This window comes from Pavona decussata, unplaced genomic scaffold, assembly GCF_977016875.1.
Source record: "Pavona decussata unplaced genomic scaffold, jaPavDecu1.1 SCAFFOLD_21, whole genome shotgun sequence".
Lineage (NCBI taxonomy): Eukaryota > Metazoa > Cnidaria > Anthozoa > Scleractinia > Agariciidae > Pavona > Pavona decussata.
Window position 1 is genome coordinate 178,070 of NW_028145444.1, and position 19,325 is coordinate 197,394.

Consider the following 19,325-nt stretch of genomic DNA (forward strand, 5'->3'; position numbering starts at 1 on the left):
GAGGATTTTGACAACTAGGTTGGGCCGGAGGGGGGGGGCGGGGAGGAATCCTGGAAAAGAAGAGGATTGCCCTGAGGGGAGGAGGTGGATGTACACAGACTAAAAACTGAATTCGACTAAAAAAAAGGCACAATTTTCATTTGATTGGTAGCTTTAATTTATTGAAAAAAAAAATCATACACTAATTGATTATGAAAGCTGGAGAATCATCATATTGTAAAATAACTATAATTTACTGCACATTATATCTGAAAAATCGAATTTACCAATAAATTAATATTTTATACGATGAAACCTAAATTTATCTGTCTTTTATAGTGATTAAATTAGTAACTCGAAGTGGTGATCATACCAAACTGTAACATGCACACCAGTAGCTGAATCGACTGAAGATCATTTTAATTTTTTTCTACACAAAGCAATTGCCACGACGGTAATAAGTATTTACATGAAAATATATCTGCTAGCTCTCACACTCTAGCACATGAGGTTTTTAACTACTCACACCTGAAATAAAAACCAGGCAGCATCTCCTTAGAACGTGTAAATTCATTATTAATTTATTATTCATTTTTAATACACAAAAACATGCTCTTTGTCGCCATTTTTGAGTCCTCCAAAACAAAAAGGGAAAATTCTTTGCATAACTTTTAGACTGCCTGGAACATTCTTGTTTTGTTTCCGACTCGAGGGAACCATACAGACACTCCTGACAATGACCTGCTTTGCAGAAACAGGGATATTGACAGAAAGCATTTCTGTTTACAGGCAACCTGTGGGTAATATAAGGATTACATCAATATTATTACAATACCATAATCATCAGAACTCACAAATTGTTTAGTAATGACAGTGTCATCTATTTTTAGCAACACTTTGAAAATCCAACAAACATTTTGACAAACTATCTTCAAAATGATTATTCTAGTGAAATGGTGAACTATTCATAAAAGTCGAATGTTTTGGGCTATGAACGGCCAAGATGGAGTGGACACCAGTGACGTTGAAAAAGTTGGCTAGTTTTCAGTTTGAAATTCACTTCATGATCTACAGACTGTAGAAGCAATTCATGTGTGCAAGATATTCTAATTTGAATTGACCAAAGTTTTGACCAAATGACGAGAAAACTGTTGACGCAAACTGGTAAGGCATGACTGATGCACAAATTAGTAGACTTATACGTGGAATTGGGACTGGTGCATCCAATAGGATTGATTTGCATTGTGCTCATTTCAGGAACACAGGCTTGTTTTGTGTTTGAATAGATCTATCACACTCGATCACTAGTCCATGATAAGGTCAAAATTCTTTTAGCAAATAAGACCTCGGTGTGTTGTAAGCATTTCCACAGTGGAGTGGAAGCGGGGTCATCTTTGGTTACTTTGGCCCCAGTTGTTGCCATCCTGCTGTTTGCCTAGACAAGAAAAGTTGCTTCCAATACATGTAATGTGTCTCTCAACCTTAGTGTAAAAATGCGTACAAGTTCACCATTATCCCAAAAAGGACTCTTTCGAGGAAATTTCCCTCTTTTTCGCTATTTCTCACAAATTACTGCGATATATAAAATTATCCAGTCTAATAGTCTCTTAACTCTGGCCAAAAAGGTTAAAGATTTACCAAGTTCACTGTTAAATGCCACAAAAGCTACACTGCTTTGTTCATTAGGCAGATACTACATAGCTAGAGGGATCATTCACCCCAAGGGGCAAAATACGATACTGACACACCCATTCACTGGGTAGCAAAGTTCTTGGAGTGCTTTCTGTACATCATAGATGGCTTCACTCTATTTGACTCTCCCATGCGGTACTTTTTCATGTCCTTGCTTTTCTGGTAACAGGAGTAGGGGCATAGCATATCCATGAATTCCTCTTTAAATTCCTTGCTCCAGTACCCCAACAAGAGAGCGAAAGACGCCGGGAAACAATAAGTCATTATTTCCGTCAATCCATCTGCGACTTCGTGAATTCCTTCCGTGTTGCTATTGTCCAAAAGAAGGAAAATACACCTCGGAATCCAAAATATCACAAAACTCAGGGTTATGCGAACCACGATTTTCGACCAGGTTGATTCCTTGGCGACGGAGGGGAAGTCAGCGTAGTCCAAATTCTTGATTTTTCTTCCAAGGACATCGATGGTGTGTGTATGGCTGACAGCTGTTTTCATCACTTTCCACTGCAAGATTAACATGAAGAACGTTGGAGTAAGGACTTCAATGGATACGAAAATGTAAACGTAAATCGTTGTGTAGGTCTTGCTCAACTTGCAGTCCAAAGATTTCGTGGAATCGTTGTCAAACTTCGCGAACAGGAAGGTGACAAGAACGGCAATGCTCCAACACAGTACTATAAACCCAAAAGTGCGACAATCGGTAAGGAATTTCTGATACCACTTGTACCTGGAGATTGAGAAATAACGATCCAAACTCATGGCCGCCAGTGTGTAAATGGTGACTGTACAAAATAGTACAAAGAAGCTTCCGTAGGTTTCACACAGTTCTGGTTTCGCGAACCAAGTACTTTTGTCCAAAAAGCTCATCACACGAAGAGGCATTACAACCCCAGCCATGAGCAAATTGGCCAAGGAAAGACTTGCGATGTAAAAGTGAGTTCTGAAGCGAAGATTCTTGCTTTTCACAACGGCAGCGAGGATCAGAAGATTACCGAACGCTGTAAACAAAATCAAAATGGCGAACGCGACCCCGTTTATCAAGTCCCCTACGCGCCAAAGTTCTTCTAATCGTACAGCGCTTGCGGTTGATTCCTTCGTGGATTCCATTGTCGATGAAACTGCTGTATCCAGCGGAGCCATGAAAGCTCGTTAAGACAGCAATCTCTTAACCAAGCGAAGCGCGCCGTTCAACAGCTGTTTAGTTTCGTTTTGGTTTCCTCGGCAAAACTGACGAACGAACCACAGCCTGACTTCACGGATAAATAGTAAATTTATAATCTTTGCTTTTCTTCAAAGATTCGTTTCCCTCTGTTCCTTTTCAGGCTTCAAATCTCCAAAATGTAGCGCATTAATGTTTCTTTCAACAATTTCCTTAACAGGAACGCAGAAAGGTCACAGCCCGATGTGTTTGACCGCTTGATCGAGCTGGAATGTGCATCCCGCATTTCCATAGTGACTACGCTCTGAGTGGCCAGGGAGAAGAATGGGCTTTTGTTCTCCTATTTCTGTGGATTAAAAATTCTTTAATAAAAATTAATTGGTTAAGCTCCGTTTTGTTATTATTTCGTACGTGATTGGTTATCAAAAATTCAAGCTTCCAGACGAAGCTAAGAATTGAAGGGTGAAACACGCGCTAAATATCTGTTCCACTTGCGTCTCGAACTTGGCGTTCATTCGGCCCTTGAAAATCTCTCTGAAGAAGTCAAGACAGTTCACAAATATCGCAAAGGTTCATGGGTTAACTTGAAGAAGGAAAAAAAGAAAAGAAAAAAGAAAGAAAGAAAGAAAGAAAGAAAGAAAGAAAGAAAGAAAGAAAGAAAGAAAGAAAGAAAGAAAGAAAGAAAGAAAGAAAGAAAGAGAGAAAGAAAGAAAGAAAGAAAACGCACGAAAAAGCGAACGGTCAACAGAAACAAGCTCCCAGCTAAGCATGCGCACCTTCATTGACCTACTATGATAGACCGTTGACTGAACAATTATACCACGAGCGCACCAAGTCCAAGAGCGAGAGGAATACAACGTAATTGTCTTATTAAAAACAACTAAGAAATATTGCTAGATCTTGCCAGGAGCCATAATCAGGGATCTTGCTGATTTCGCTTACGCAAAAACAAAGCGAAACAAGAAACAGCCGTCTAGAGTCCCGTGGTTCGTAGCCTAAATTTGTTTATAAAATTTCTTGCATCGATAATCCGTTCCCTTATCCCTAATTTATTTATTTGGTTATTTTGGCGCCAAAACGAAGCTTGGTGAATCGTAATTAACCGTTTGAATGCTAAGGCAACACCATGTGAGTTGGGGAGGAAGTGAATGCGTTTTTTGTATCTTAAATTTGCTTTTTCATGATCTTTCTGTTTAAATAAATTGAGATTTACGCCCGCATTTTGCGTTTGTCTTTAGCGCTTCCTGATTTACCATTTTGGGATTGTAGCTTTCTCAACAAATTTCAGTGATCGACGTGATAGAACAAAAACTTGGAGTCTTTCAGTTGAGATTGCTTTAGACCGTAAGAGACAAGTGCTAAGAGAGATTTGATTTTACGAGAAAGAAGTTAATTAAGCTGATATGACACGGTTAAGTTATAAATGTGTTGGTGAAAACTCATACAAGATGTCCACCGCGCTTCAACAGCATTTCAAGTAAGTTATGGAGACAAACTTGTCAGGTCTTATCTCGAATGATTAATAATTCAAGATCTGCGCAGACGCGAAGACGCACGGCTGGTTTTTAAAAATTCTTGTGATTTGTTTCTTTTCATAAATCCACTCTTCGTTTTGCTTCAACAAACGAGTTACCACACCCAGGAAATCTCGGTTGTGTCTCTAAAATGAGGCTGGATAGCTTTCTGGTTTTAGTTCTTTTTGCAGCAGTGGCGGTATCCACGGCAAACAAAGATGGTATGTGTCAAAGCCAAATGTTTACAATTTATTTGGCCGCGCAACCGTTTATTGCTTTACGAGATTTTCTTTCTTTGTTGCTATGCAAGTAACCTATTTAACAGTAACTAGATTTTGTGCTAGTTAAATACGTTAAACAAAGCACGAAATATCCAATTTCGACCTTACAGAAAACCGGAGTTAGTTCGAGTTTTGTGATAGCATAAGAGCAGTCAGTCTCATCTTTAACGATGGCCAAGAAAGAATTGAGCAATTAGGGGCGCGCGGAAAAGCTTGCCGCCCGCAAAGGATACTCGGTGTTCTGTGGAAGAATAATCATCGGAAGAACTTTTCTCCCGCGCGAATTCACATGCGAAGGACAACTAGCTGATAATCTAGCTGCAGTTTTATGACAAAAATTATCCCAGGATTTAACAAGGCAGATAATATTTGTCGTCAAATCAATGACATGACTGACAGACATGACTGGTTCTTGGCGGAAATTTCAATGTAACACCTGTTGTTCCCATCCTTCTTTGCCATTTCAGGGAAAAAGGCTAAGCCACGTGACAGCAACCGTTCACTCATCACAGAGCTTATGCATGCCGAGGCTTCCGGTTCGGGGACTGGGAAAGAGTTAGAGTCGACTGCCGCGGTGGTACTTGAGAAAGTACCGAAGTTTAAAACAAAAGTTGAGGAAATTAAATGGAAGTTGAACAAGGCTCGAAAGAAGCTAAAGATTGCCAAGCAGTATGTTGCACTAGCAGATAAAGTGGCTACGATGAGGAAGAAAGGCAATGGTGGTAGCAATATGGTAAAAGATGTGATTCGAAAGGCGGAAGTAGCTTTAGTGCACGCTGGCGAGCACATGGGACTGGATTATGTACACTTCAAGAAATAGAGCAAGTTTATAATGTGTTACTGAGAAGGGATGAGAAGATATGCGAGACTGTCCAAAATATATTTTTAGATCACACGGTCCATTTCAAGCCCATTTCAAGTGTTACTTTCAAGATCATTGGAGATGGTAACTTGAGATTTAAACCTGGCCTTAGAGGTTCAATTAGATCCGTTTAATTTCAAACGACACCCTGACTAAGGTATTGCCATACGCGTTTATAGCCTCTTGCCTCGATACAAGGCTGATATAGGGGTAAACTTTGTTAAAAAATAAATATATATTTGTTAATTTTGGTGTTGAAAATTATTTCTAGAGGGTTACATGGGAACGAGAATTGGAGAGCTCAAACTCTTTGCCTTATTTGACTTACAGCTCAGTATTGTTCCCCAACGTTCTCGTCAACTCATATGCTCTCTTCCACTCTCATTCATACCATACTCTTTCATCGACTCCTGTGTACTTTTGTAGACTCTCGTGGATGTTTTCGTTAAGTATCGTGCGCTGTAATCGACTCCCGAATGCCTTTGTCCACACTCCTGTGCTCTCGTGTAGTCTCGTGACCTCTCGTTCATTTGTGTCCTACGTCATAGAATTTATTTCGCCCTCGTGAGCTCCCCCGTGAGCTCTTGTCCAATCGTATGCTTTAATCGACTCTCGAAAGCTGTCGTTGACTCTCGTGCACATGGACTCTCGCTATCATCGGTTCTCATGCGCCTACATCAGTCGACTCTTTTCTCTCTTACGCTGTCGTCGATTCAAATCCCATGTTGGCAATTTGGTCTGAAATGTCAGCCTTGACCTCCCCCCCTCCCAACCCACAGGGCCTGAATTCCGAGGATTATAATGCCGTCCGGTTACGTCACGTACCTTTGCGGATATGGAAGGTAATTTTTTATTGGTTCTTACTTACTTGAACTAGGCAATCATTTCTTATTGGTCGAACTTGCCCAAAGCGGACATTTCAATTCAGGATTGAATGCAAATATGGCGGGGCGGGCCCCCTGTGGGTTAGGGGAGGAGACAGCTGCATGACATTTCAAACCACAATTTTAGCGTGCGCTATCATGTCAATTAGTTTCTCCATCTGGGCATTTGATGTAGGGCAAAAGCGCGCTCTGTATATTCTGGAACTTGTTTCGAACATTTTTTTTTATCTCCGGCAGCATTCATCTGATATAACAATAACAGGAATTCTCGTTCTTTTCAGTTTCATCTCCTCAGCGAGAACATGCAAACAACATTTCCCTAGCAGCGCATGTGGCGTTTAATACTATAAAATGGAGGCAGAGTGAATGAGTGGCGGGTTGCGCTGGAGTGGAATCAGTCTCGGATTCAATTCCCGTTCTTATTCGTCAGCTAGCGCTGTGTTCAATTGCTCGTCAATAAAAAAAGGCCAACTGGTAGGCCTTCTGTTACTTTTAGTTTGGATTTTAACCGTGTGTTTCATACACAATCTGCAACATATTTGTTTGTTATGCTCGAATGCTTCGCCTATAATCACTCACTGTCTGCCTTTGCTATTTTTTTATTTTTATTTTTTTTCTACTCTGAAGACAACTAAACTACAACAACAACAACAACAACAACAACAACAACAAACTTAACGCCGTAAACCAGTTGTGGCTGTAATCACAAGAACCATAGTTGATTTGTGGCTTTCACTTGAGAACTGATTTTGATTCTCAATAATCCAAGCTGATTTTGTTATATTTCTTAACCGCCCTCAGTAACGAACTTTTCGAAGTCATTGAAAAAACTCTCGGATTTTATGTTACAACAAAAAAAACGCTAAGCTGTGTAAGTTGGATACCTTTTGAATCTGACACAATTGAGTGGGCTAATCGAAGTATCGATCGAGGGGGATCGATCCTGTAGTGCTGTGCTGTACAAGGTGGTTTTAACTATCGAAATTGTGGCTGAAATCCTACGTGTGCATGACCATTTAAATGCGCAGTACTTTCCCGTCGTGCTAATTTATTTTCAGGTTGTGCGAGGTTTGCCCTGTGGATGAAATTGTTAAAGGAAGGCCACTTACAGTGGAACCCTCTGAGTAATGCTTTCCCGCGCATCACTGTTTGTTGTTGTAGAAGGTTGTTATGAACGAAACCATAAAGTTTGACCATTCAATCGAAAACCGCGGTTTGCCGAAGCAGTACGGACTCTCCTAGTAAGTTCTTATGGACTCGTCAGTTTTCTTGATATTATGAAAATGCTTTCTTTCTTTTCATCTTAGCCATAATTGGGAGAAGGAAAGGGTTTCCGCACGGCGATAAGTGACGTGCAAGATCACTGTCCACAATCGGCGGATGAACACAGAGACAACGACTGGGTCACTAAACATGTCACAACAACATGAATAGTTAATTGCCCTCAACAGGTGCCGCAACTGCACGCTGGAGAACAAGACGATTTTCCACCAGAAATTTGGTGTAAAACTCCACCTTCAACAGTAAGGTCCTTTTGTAGTTTTGAAAGGCTTTTGTTTGATGAGTTTAAGGGTCGTTATGGGGTTGTGAGCTCTGCAGGTATGCAACTGAAGAAATCGTATCTTCCACAAGAGGTGTAAAAGAAAAAGAGACTCAATCAAGGCAGGGCGGTTTCAGAGGTAAGAATAGTGAAGTAGAAAACGATAAAGCAATGCAAATTAATTGAAATTCGATGAAAAAATAACTGCGCGTATTTTTAGGGTGTAGGTCTCGCTTGTTGAAGAAACACTGTGCGGCTATGTAATGCAGTTTGTTGACTTAAATGCTGCCCGCTCTCGCTGTCAATTGGATTTTGTTTACGGTTCTTAAGTAAAAAACAAGCAACTGCTTGTTTGACAAGATGGTGTAGATGCTTTTTTACAGGGGATTAATTAAACTGTGCCCTGGTGAGCGACATTTTTGGATTTGGGCGTGTAGGTAAGCTGAGTTAAATATCAATCATAGTTAGTAGAGTCCACCTCCGGGCGAGTTTTGTTTGTCTGTCCACTTAATTATTACAATCTAATATTTGAAGCGAATCAAATTTTGCAAAGTAGTCAAATTCGACCAAACATTTACGGTTTTTAAACGAAGAATAGTTCTTATAGAAATTAACTACAATAGATTTCCTGCGCTTCATCAAAAGATCGCTTAACCCCATTTTGTTCTGGAAGTCTTAAAGTCATCTAGATTTAGTCACTGAAACACATTTACTATTGGGAATTTCTACTTCGCCTTAGCTTGTTTTAAAAGTGAGGAAAAGTCGTGATCGGAAGCAAAGACCACATATACGGAAGATACTTTCGTGACTTTCGGGCCCAAAAACTGTTGTATGTGCGCCATGCCGGTCTATGAATCAAGCGATTTAGCCTTCATTAGTTTTTAAAGTAAAACGTTGTTTTTTAAACTTGTTCTAAGACAAATTGGTTAAGTTTGCACAAATATTTACAACCACTCGCAAAGGGCTTAAAAAATACCTATCGCGGAAGGTGAAGAGTTATCGGGATTTTCCAGAGACGCGGGCCCAATGCGGGGCTCAAACCACAGACCCACCGACTCCTAACTTTACTTTACCACTGCGAGTGTGAAAGATTACGAGGCTTCTGTTAACTCGCAAACACAATGAAACTTAACCAAATTTGGGAAAACAGTGGTTTGGACGAACAGACAAGGGATGAAGAATTGAAGATTAAAATTTAAAAAATAAAATTGCCAAATATCAAGAGATACGAGAGCTGACCTTTCGAATGCTATCCTCGATGAAGGGCTTGTGTTCACAACGTCATCTCTTGAATCTATCAGTTTAAAACCAAATATTCCTTTTCACTCCCCTCCCCCGGCACCGCACCATAGTTTCTTTAGAAAACAACCTCCTTATCTAGAGTTTTGATGGCTTTGATTGTCTTTGTTTATAATTATCTACCTTTTTCGTCTCTTATAAAAGTGTCAATGAGTTTAGTGCATCGTTTGAGTCGCGCAAGACCAATGGCGTGTAATTTATCTTTTAGCAAATGAAATGGAGATCTAGAGTTAACTTTATTAAATGTTCTGTTTTCTTTTGTAGCATGCAAGATTATGAAGCCAAGCTACAGCTTGTTTTTACACGTCGCTTTTGTGTTCTTTGTCGGGGCGTCTTTTCAGCTGGCAAAAGGTAAGCAAAGAAAATTTACGAACAGTTTGCAGACTGATCAGCTACTGGTGTCCAGTCTCTCCTCCGCAGGGGGAAAGAGGCCTCTGGCTCAGGAGACAGTACTGTTGTGGTTGTCGTTAGTCGAATACCAAAATTATCAACTTTGGCCAGTCACAGTTAAAGAAACTGACGCAAACAAAGAAGCAACCAAAACAAATAAAAATAACACAAACAAACAAAAACAAACAAAGCTGTCAAATCTGCCAAGCACAGAAAAATGTGTGCGCATGCTAAGTAATGCAATATCGAGCTTGGTTTTGTAGCATGCAGCTGATTAGTTGAATAAACAGAGATTGGCTTTGATTCGGATACATTGTCTAAACCAACAGATAAAATTTTTACCTTGTCAGTCAAAGTGTTTATCTTGTATCAGGGTTTCCCACAAGAAATTGAATCAATGATACATTAGTTTTACCTGAGCAAACGGGAACAGTGCAATTGTAATTTTTTTCTCCTTTTTGTCTTGTTTACGTGGATCCGGTTGTCTTTTTTTACGATAAAATAAGGCTACCATGATCATGTATACGCGTGCGCTATAGTTGCCCCGTTAGTGAGAATTGCGTTGAAAGCAAATAAAGGAGATCATGATAAAAACAAATCAAAATGAAAAATATAGGCAAACAGTGAAGCGAGGTCGACAGTGGATGGGGGATGGCTGGGAGGTCAGGAAAGCTGTCTGGGGACCCGGGTAAGAAAGGGAAATTATTTTGAAGCATTACACGATAGCGAAGTGGCAAGAATTGTTAGGAAAAAAACAATTTCAACATCTTCTGGAATAATAATCTGTGTTAATTTTTTTAGGCAGCTTTAACGGAACTCCGAAACTGAAAGATGTGATCGAGGAAGCAGAAAGAGAATCCAAAATACTCGCTAACGAATTAAACCAATGGCTTCTACAAGAATCCGGAAGTTTTTTGAAGGAAGACGAGCAAATGCATTTCCGGTCCCGAAGATCCATTGACGAGGACGGAGAAGATGTTCGAACGGATACGAATTTGTTATCGGAAGTCGGTCAACTTATCGTGCGAAGAGAAGTCAGAGATAACGATAAGAGTGATAAGAAGGATCACAAGAAAAAGACTGGGGTTCCTGTGATAAAAAAGATGGAAAAGAAAGCGAATAGTGTTCCTGTGAATAAACATCATGATCAGAAGGCGAAGAGGAAAGATTCCTTCCATCTGGTAAAGAAGCAAAGATCGGATATTAAGGGGGATGAACATCACACTAAGGACAAAGCAAAAACTGATGAAATAAGCAAAGCAAACCTTGTCAAAGAACTGATTGGAGCGAAATCTAGAGACGCGGGTGTCCCCGACAAAGAGTATAGGGAGTTGATCGAGTTTATCGCTAGCGGTGCTCATCCCACAATTGAGACAAACAGCAAAAAATCCGACATCGCTAGGCCATCTGCGAAAGCGCAAGGCAAACGTAAAAAGTTGACGAAGAAACACAAGCGAGTGTTAGCAGTTCTCGCCAAGATGGCGCCAGACGCCTTAAGGAAATACTTTCACAAGAAAGGTTTGGATAAGTACTGGAAAGTTATGGACAACATAAGGAAAATGAACGCTGTGAAACAGAAAGGGGAGGAGAAGCTACAGGCGCATGAAGATGCAAAAAGTGCGAAAGAGGTTAAACCGAAAGCTACACTAAAGAAGAACAAGCATCCAGAGAAAGATGCCTTGTTGACAAAGCAAGTTAAATCCCACCAGAAGGATTCAAAGAAAGCGATTTCTCACCAAAAGATAGTCAAAGATGGAGCATCGGAAAAATCACGCAGGCCAGATGCCTTGTTGAAAAAACAAATCAAATTCCACCAGAAGGATTCGAAGAAAGGAATTTCTCAGCACAAGATAGTCAAAGATGAAGCAAAGGGAAAACCACACAAGCCAGATATTCTCCAAAGTCCTTCGAAGCAGAACGTTGAAGTTGTTGTAGTAAAACCAGCGAAAGAAATGCACCAGAAAACGATGAACCAAGCATCTTACCATGAGAAAAAAGAAGGTCAGAAAATTACAGTGGAACAACATCTGAGAGAAATTCCACAAACTAACAAGGTGGGGAAAAAGAATCTGTTTAAGGCGATAAAAAGTAAAGATGGTGTTAAAGTAGCAAAGAGCTCACAAACAGCTAATGTAGCAGCTTCACATGCTAAAGCTTCCGCTGCAAGCACAACTCACGAGAAGCTTACTACTCTTGAGGTCAAACCAGGAATGAAAGGTTTAGAAGCGGTAGCTACTAAAGAAATTTCGTCTCCTAAGAAAATAAACGATAAAACCAAGGATTCCAACGCTGCTGTTCATGGGGGCAAAGTAGTAAAGGAAAGTACTAGTCACGTAAAAATTCCAGCCAGCGCAATTCAGCCGGCCAAACTGGCGAAACCGGTTCAGGTTGTTGCAAATAAAGACTCGAGTTCACATCAAATAAAGACGAGCCAATCGAAAGCCCCGGGAAAACAGGTAGCATCCCAACATCAGGTGAAAGCAATGGCTATCAGCTTACCAAACAAAAACAAAGTCGCCGACAAAAATTTTAAAGAAAGCCCAAAAGTTAATGCGGTCACGGCGCATCACGTGATCAAAACAACGCATGTTCAGCAACCTGAGGTAAAGCAAGCTAAAAAAGAAGACGAGAGTTCCCGGATTAAGCAAGAAAACCTGGGATCGAGCAAGATTGATTTTTTGAAAGAAAAGATCAGTAAGACGAACAATCTGAAATTCAAGGTGGCTCAAGCATTGCTTGCACACTGTGAAACCCAGAACAGGCTTAGGCAAGTGTTTGATGACGTGAATTCGTCTCTTAAGAAGGCAGCCGCGCTCGCTAAAGCTATCGGAGAAAAATTTGGCATCAAACAGAGCGATATCGATAAGATGACTTCTGAGCATACGGAAGGTGCGGTCGAGCAGTTTTTGGCCCAATTGTTCTAGGTTTATAGTAACGGTTGGGTACAAACCCCCACGAGAGCTGGTTTTGTTTACAAAGGTGTTTAATTCTCCAATGGTCAAACTTTTCTAAACCAAAAGATGTGGCTGTGAAACACTTTAGCAGAAACTGGAACATCAGCAATCTAGTTGAGCAGTTAATTTCGTAAGAAACCTGGGCTCGGTTATTCAAAAGCCGATTGACGCTAATCCCCGTTTAAAAATTAAGCGAGAGTTTCATCTCGCTCATTAAAAATGCTGTTAAAAGCTAATTTTGAGTTAATGGATTCATAACTTAGGGATAAAAGTTTTTTTGAACGTATTAACAATCTTTCTTGATTAGTAATTTAAGTTGAATCAAAGCTCGCTTTAACCTGGAATTAACTTAATCAGGCTTTGAACAACTGGGTCATGGTCTTAATTTAGAGCGATTTTCAGTTTGAGTGTGGTAAACCAAAGTCAAAGTCAGCACTCTAACTAATCATAACAAAAATAAACACCACAATAAACCAATCAGAACAAACGTAAACATCACAATGAACGAATCAGAACAAATATAAACAATGAACCAATCATCACAAACGCAACGTCACAATGAACCAATCAAAACAAATAAAAACAATGAACCAATAATCACAAACGCAACGTCACAATGAATGAATCAGAACAAATATAAACAATGAACCAATCATCACAAACGCAACGTCACAATAAACCAATCAGAACAAATATAAACAATGAACCAATCATCACAAACGCAACGTCACAGTGAACCAATCAGAACAAATATAAACAATGAACCAATCATCACAAACGCAACGTCACAGTGAACCAATCAGACCAAATATAAACAATGAACCAATCATCACAAACGCAACGTTACAATGAAACAATCAGAACGAACGTAAACAATGAACCAATCATCACAAACGCAACTTCACAATGAACCAATCATCACAAACGCAAAGTCACAATGAACCAATCAGAACAAATGTAAACAATGAACCAATCAGAACAAATGCAACGTCAGAATGAACTAATCAGAACAAACGCAACGTCAGAATGAACTAATTAGAACCAATGTAAACGTCAAAATGAACCAATTAGAACAAACGCTACGTCACAATGAACCAATCAGAACAAATGTAAACGTCAGAATGAACCAATTAGAACAAACGCAACGTCACAATGAACCAATCACAACAAGTGTAAACGACACAATGAACAAATCAGAACAAACGAAACCGAATACAATGAACCAATCAGAACAAACGTAAACATCACAATGAACCAACCAGAACAAGTAATATATAGAGCGTCTGAAACCAAACCCAAGGGATTCCAATGACAATGGCGTGGTGACCATGTTGGTTTACCATAACAAACCAACTCTTTTGTTGACGGTACACCAACATGATATAATAATAACAATATTTATTGAACAGAAGCAAGTACATGGAATGTAAACTAATCATTGTTAACGTTGACCCCTTTTCTTGGGGCGATTTCCATTTGTCAGAACTGGCTGGCCTTCACTAGTTTCCCGAATTTCTTCAAAATAGCGCCTACGATTTTCGGAGTGATTATTTTTCACCACCATCTCTTTAAAATGACGCATTTGATTTACAGACTGGCCGGTCTGGCAAATGGAAAGCACTCTACTGAGGTCTTTAAGCTTAATTAAGGCGTACCAAATCTTTTCGCAAAGTAATAGACACCAGTGCGTTCATATCTATCAATTGACGACTGAGAACGTCGTGAGAAAAAATCAAGATTAAGATTTTAAGTACACCTGATTTACTGCTGACCGCTTATTTTTGTAACACTGAAATACAACTTTGTTGATTGCCTCGATATTTCGAGAAATTCTCGCGCAGTTTAGTGAGCAAAGAAAACCACTGATTGCTTGAGTATACTATCCTTATGACATATTTTATCAATTATGTGCATTACATTAAGCTACTGATCCTAAAAGGACTATAATCATCAACTTTAAACAGAAAATATTCAGTCATATTGTATTTTAATCAGATGATGCGAAAAGTTAGCCATATTTAGAACTGAATGCGCGCTGATTGTTTAATAAAAACTGCGTAAAACGAAATGTTTTGCCTTGCTAAGAAACGTCCAGCGTAGTGTTCACACTAGCGACATGACAACGTAGACATAATGACATAAAGAAAAGATCGGTTTTTGTTCGGCGTCGTCATGTTCCGCCATTATGTTCCTTTTACGTCGTTTTGTCGTGTTTGCCCACATTGAAGACATAAAGTCACCATATTGGGTATCTTTGCAAAAAAGACCCGTGCCCAGCGTGGAGAAACGTTAGCAAGCCAAGGTACGTTTGTTTTTATTTATTTTTTCGTTGGTTGGTAAGACTTAATTTTAAAAAAGTAACACTTAACAGTTAATTGGTTAGAGGAACAATAAGTTTGCTTTGATTGGTCGGACCCGTGTAAAGCGCGGGAAACTAGTCCAGGCCATATCAACGAATACTCGGCTTTATCAACGGAGTTGATAAGGTAATTTGTCCACCTTAAAGAGATAAAGCTCAACTCCCCCACTGACCCTACATCACAGATCACATCACAGTTTCTTTGGAAACTAACCCTCTTATCAAGCCATGTCAAGACTATTTTAGTCTCGCTGCTGGTTGGATGGAAGAACAGTAAGTTTGTCTTGACTGGTTAGCACACGTCCCACGTATATTTTTTTAATCAATTACAGAGCATAGTAAATGCAAAATAATCAAAAACAGTTTCGGCAATTTCTGTTTATATTTGTCATGCCATATATCTATGATAAGACATTTTGATGTCCCTGGAGAGATTTTGACTTGGTCGCCATTCTTCAGAATACTCTATTAGTTCTTTCAAGCAAGGAAAAAAAAAAAATAAAATAAAATGAGGGCAAAATGCTGTCTAATCGTAACCCCTTTGAACAAACCTTGAAGCAGTTCTCCTATATCTCCACCCAAAGTTCCAAACACCGGAACGAGGCAGCCAACAAGGGTTGGGTGGAAAATAACGCATCAGTTATTTCCAGCAGTGCTCATTCCCTCCCGGCCAAGCCCGGGCATAAGAGTTTTCGAAAACAAACCAGCAAATGCTCAACGGCGGGGACAAATGAGCCGCACAAATACCCTACAGTTAAAAAATAAGATTAATTATTTTCTTCGTTAATTTTGGGGCTTACTTTCATTCTAATGAAAGTTAATTCAGGCCAAACTAAGTCTTTTTCTCGTTTTCGTTCTGTGGATCTTTGATGTAATGTTTGTCCTACTTAGATGTACCATCTTAACGGAGGATCCGAGTTATCATTGAAAGGCAGTCAGCGCGTTATGAAGTGAAAAGCACGAGGCCATGAAATGCCCCAGGGGAGACTAATGCCCGATCCCCGGGCAGACAATGTGGATAAATGTCCTCTGATTGATGCACGGGGACTGAGCGGAATAAACTAAGCAAGGCAAATATTCTTTCTTTTTATTTCATTTTATTTGCCTTCTAACGTTGCCTTTCACAGACACACAAAACACATTACCCGGCACTCAAAAACAAGCAAGCAAACAAACCGGGAACAAAAAACATTTTTATTGCTTGTAGACTGCCAGAACAATCTCATTAACCAGGTGATTGTTTCTAGTTTTTAGTTCTATTTGCCAGTTTGTCTTGGTTTGTGGTCAAATATTCATACCTGTTGACGTCGCATTACATGTGAATAGGTAAATAAGTGGCTTATATTCCCTGATATGTTTACTCCACGCGGCTCAAGACACAACAGACTTTGAATCGAATGGGTTAATGGTTGAATTGAAAACATATCGTCAGTTATCTGCGAAATTTGAAAAGGCGAAGATTTTCTGTGTGCAATGAGACAACAGCTCTTGGTACTTGCCACAGAAAAAAACACGTGGACTTAAAAGTTCGACGTCACTTGCCGCGAGCTATGTTGGTGGTCTTAATACTAATGGGTCTATCAATAGCACGCGACGTCCAAGGTATTTCAGAATTTTACATCGTTTTGATAATATTTCTTTTTTCACCTTGCATTTGCGGTGTTCTTCCCGTTTGCAATATTTTGAGATGAGGATCGCAGTAGTTTTATAGTTTAGTTGTCAAATTAACCGTCTCCACTAAGCGTTACCTGTAGCAACCTGTTGTGTTTGACATGCACCGGCACAGTAGGGCCAGTTGAGGTGGTACAGGGCCATATGGGTCGATTTGGTCAGGCTATAACACTTTTTTGTAGCATGAGCAGCTAGTTAGCAGGCGTGCTGGGCCGGTGATAATATTAATAGGGAACTGAAATAACCACGACAGCAACCGGCGCCAAAAGAAAATCTCACCGGCTGAGAAATCATATTCCAACTCTTTAATTTGCATGAAGTGGGTGAACTGTCCAGGACCTGAATGGCCCATTTTAAAGCTGTGTTCTTTGAAACCTAGCCTTTGAATCGTAGCAAGGCTGGAGTTGACCTTGTTTTGATACAAACCTCACTGCTTTTCACATGTAAAGGCAAACTAGTTAGCCCATGAAGAACAGCAATGCATGATCTACATATGAAAAAAGAGCGGGAGGCGGCGTGGCCCAGCGGTTAGGGCTCCGGACTTGAAATCCGGAGGACCCGGATTCAAGTTCCTCCTCGGCCACGCTTGTAAATAGCCAGCTGGTTTGCCTCCTGCCAGTTGGGGTTTTTAACATGTTATGTTCGATTTGACTATTATTTGTTTCGCGTTATTCATGAGTGAAATGCCTGTAAACTAGCTTTGGGTAGCTAAGTGCATTTCCACTATAAACAGAGGATTTGACATTTGATTTTGACACTTTTGACAGCGAGGTTTGTATCAAAACAAGGTCAACGCCAGCCTCGCTTCCACTCAAAGGCCAGGTCACTAAGTACACAACTGTAAAAGTGGTTATTCATTGAGAATGGGGTGGGAAAGACGAAAGAAAATTCAACACAGTGTGCTCACGTTCGCCACAAAACCTTGAATTTTGTCACCACGTCGCTGTTTTGCGCCGAGAACATCAAAGACGTATGCCAAAATACAGGTTTCTGTCGTTCTCCTTTGTCGTCGCCGTCGACGCTGCTTCAGGTCGCAATTGGTCGCTGGAATGGGGAGGGACGGTCCGCTAGAATGCGAGCAAAATTAGGCCCGTTCACATTTTATTAAAATCGGAATAAATTGGAAATCGCGTCTTTTGGAGATTTGTGTTGACGGGGCCTTATTTAGTCACTCTGGAGATCGTTTTACGGTCCGGTTTTGGTCGTGCGAAACCGTGACGCTGTATTAGGGTGGACGTAAGACCAAACGGAATAAAGTTAGGCCCGTTTTCAATTTTATCCGGATTAGTGTGAACGAGCTGAACCGGTCCTTAGTTTGTCTGTATACACTGTCGAGTCGAGTCGAGTCGAGTCGACTCTAGTGGTGTTATTCGCTGGAAAGTAAAGTTTTGGCGTATAGCCCTTCTCAGTCCTTTTGCGACATATATTTTCGTGTTTACACCCAAACTTTGCAGCTTTGCCTGTGCGTGAGCAAAGCCAAAATGCAAAAGCATCCACGTTATTCACACGACTTTCTTCATCTCTTAATAGCATCTGCACAACAACGCAAGACAAGAGATATCCTGGAGTTTTTCAAGAAGGCTGGGGAGAATGCAATAAAAGCCATTTCCGGTCTTATTCCTGGCGGGAAACCCAAGTCTCAGATGACCACCCAACCCAGGGGACCTAACATACCGCTGAACACAATCAATGAAGACTCTATTAAGCCTATTATACCATATAAACGTACTATGATAGGGAAACTGAAGAGTAAAAGTACTAAGAAAAGCAATCTAGCTTTCCCGTTAAAACGAAAGACTTGAGGTAAAAATGGCATACGAGTAGTTTCGTATTTTCTCAGAGATAGTAGGCGAGCAAAACACTTGCAAGTGCGCGAAGGTCGCCTCTCGCGAGGAGGTGCGCGCGAGGCGCACGGGCAAGAGAGTAAAAAGGTCTCCTTGTGCTCGCGCGTTTAGCTTGTTTCACTATTCCTGAGAAAAATAAAAATCTATTCGTGGTTTAACGGAGCAAATGAAAAAGAAGGAAAAAAAAATCAATAAATGTAACAAAAATGTGACAAAGTATCATTGATACTATTAACAACAATAAAAAAAACAACTAAAAGACTCATGAAGTCAAACAGCGGCTGCTTTAGCACCATTAAAAAACTTCAAAATTAAACCCACTAGGGAGTCCTTGATTTTTCACTTCGAAACAGTCTCCTCTTTAACTTCAACTTTAACTTTATTTATTACTTGACAAAAGAAAATACAAATGGTTGCTTCCCGCAAATAGCATTGGCTAGTCGAGGCGGGAAGCGACAGAAGAGAGAAGGTTGTCATAACAGCTTGTTTTAGTGAATACATGCAACCTAATATATTCTTCCCATTATTGTCGAATATTACGTTTCAGATTAGAATGGACACTGCACTCTGTAGGGCTTCATTCATCTGTCATAGTAAAGTGCATTACTCATTCTTTGCGAGGTGTTGGTCTGATTTACTATAGCTTGCGAGGCAAAAGCGTTTCCAGGGTTTTCTGCGTTTCTCACTTTTTACCGCTGTGTTATGATTTTGATATTTTTTTCAAAACTTGCCACTTGCCACTTGCGTACGGTCGGACGGACAGTTATGTCATAACCAAAAACAAAATTTCACGCATCGATAGGTTACCATATTTTCTTACATATGATACTCCGCTGTGAAGATTTATGCTAAATGTATTTATTTTATCATCTGGTGTTCAATAAATCTAAATTTCCT

General features: G+C 40.1%; 3 protein-coding genes across 3 annotated transcripts; 2 read left to right on the top strand and 1 right to left on the bottom strand.

Annotated features, from left to right (window-relative positions):
- Positions 1-130: 130 nt before the first annotated feature.
- Positions 131-3,342, bottom strand: LOC146486041 (D(1B) dopamine receptor-like). Its single transcript, XM_085097646.1, has one exon. The coding sequence runs from the start codon at positions 2,809-2,811 to the stop codon at positions 1,732-1,734; it is 1,080 nt and encodes a 359-aa protein (XP_084953772.1). The 5' UTR covers positions 2,812-3,342; the 3' UTR covers positions 131-1,731.
- A 1,027-nt stretch (positions 3,343-4,369) lies between these two features.
- On the top strand, positions 4,370-5,733 carry LOC146486042 (uncharacterized). Its single transcript, XM_085095736.1, has 2 exons — positions 4,370-4,565; positions 5,093-5,733. The coding sequence occupies exons 1-2, from the start codon at positions 4,496-4,498 to the stop codon at positions 5,443-5,445; spliced, it is 423 nt and encodes a 140-aa protein (XP_084951862.1). The 5' UTR covers positions 4,370-4,495; the 3' UTR covers positions 5,446-5,733.
- A 2,097-nt stretch (positions 5,734-7,830) lies between these two features.
- On the top strand, positions 7,831-14,746 carry LOC146486043 (uncharacterized). Its single transcript, XM_085097656.1, has 3 exons — positions 7,831-8,050; positions 9,475-9,561; positions 10,402-14,746. Exons 2-3 carry the CDS (start codon positions 9,486-9,488, stop codon positions 12,522-12,524), a joined length of 2,199 nt encoding a protein of 732 aa, XP_084953782.1. The 5' UTR covers positions 7,831-8,050; positions 9,475-9,485; the 3' UTR covers positions 12,525-14,746.
- The last annotated feature ends 4,579 nt before the right edge of the window (positions 14,747-19,325 follow it).

Excerpts from the sequence above, each read along its gene's own strand:
- LOC146486042 (XM_085095736.1), top strand. The coding sequence starts at position 4,496 with ATGAGGCTGGATAGCTTTCTGGTTTTAGTTCTTTTTGCAGCAGTGGCG. Across the intron at positions 4,566-5,092 it reads ATCCACGGCAAACAAAGATG|GGAAAAAGGCTAAGCCACGT; the intron begins GTATGTGTCAAA and ends TTGCCATTTCAG.
- LOC146486041 (XM_085097646.1), bottom strand. The coding sequence starts at position 2,811 with ATGGCTCCGCTGGATACAGCAGTTTCATCGACAATGGAATCCACGAAG.
- LOC146486043 (XM_085097656.1), top strand. The coding sequence starts at position 9,486 with ATGAAGCCAAGCTACAGCTTGTTTTTACACGTCGCTTTTGTGTTCTTT. Across the intron at positions 9,562-10,401 it reads GTCTTTTCAGCTGGCAAAAG|GCAGCTTTAACGGAACTCCG; the intron begins GTAAGCAAAGAA and ends TAATTTTTTTAG.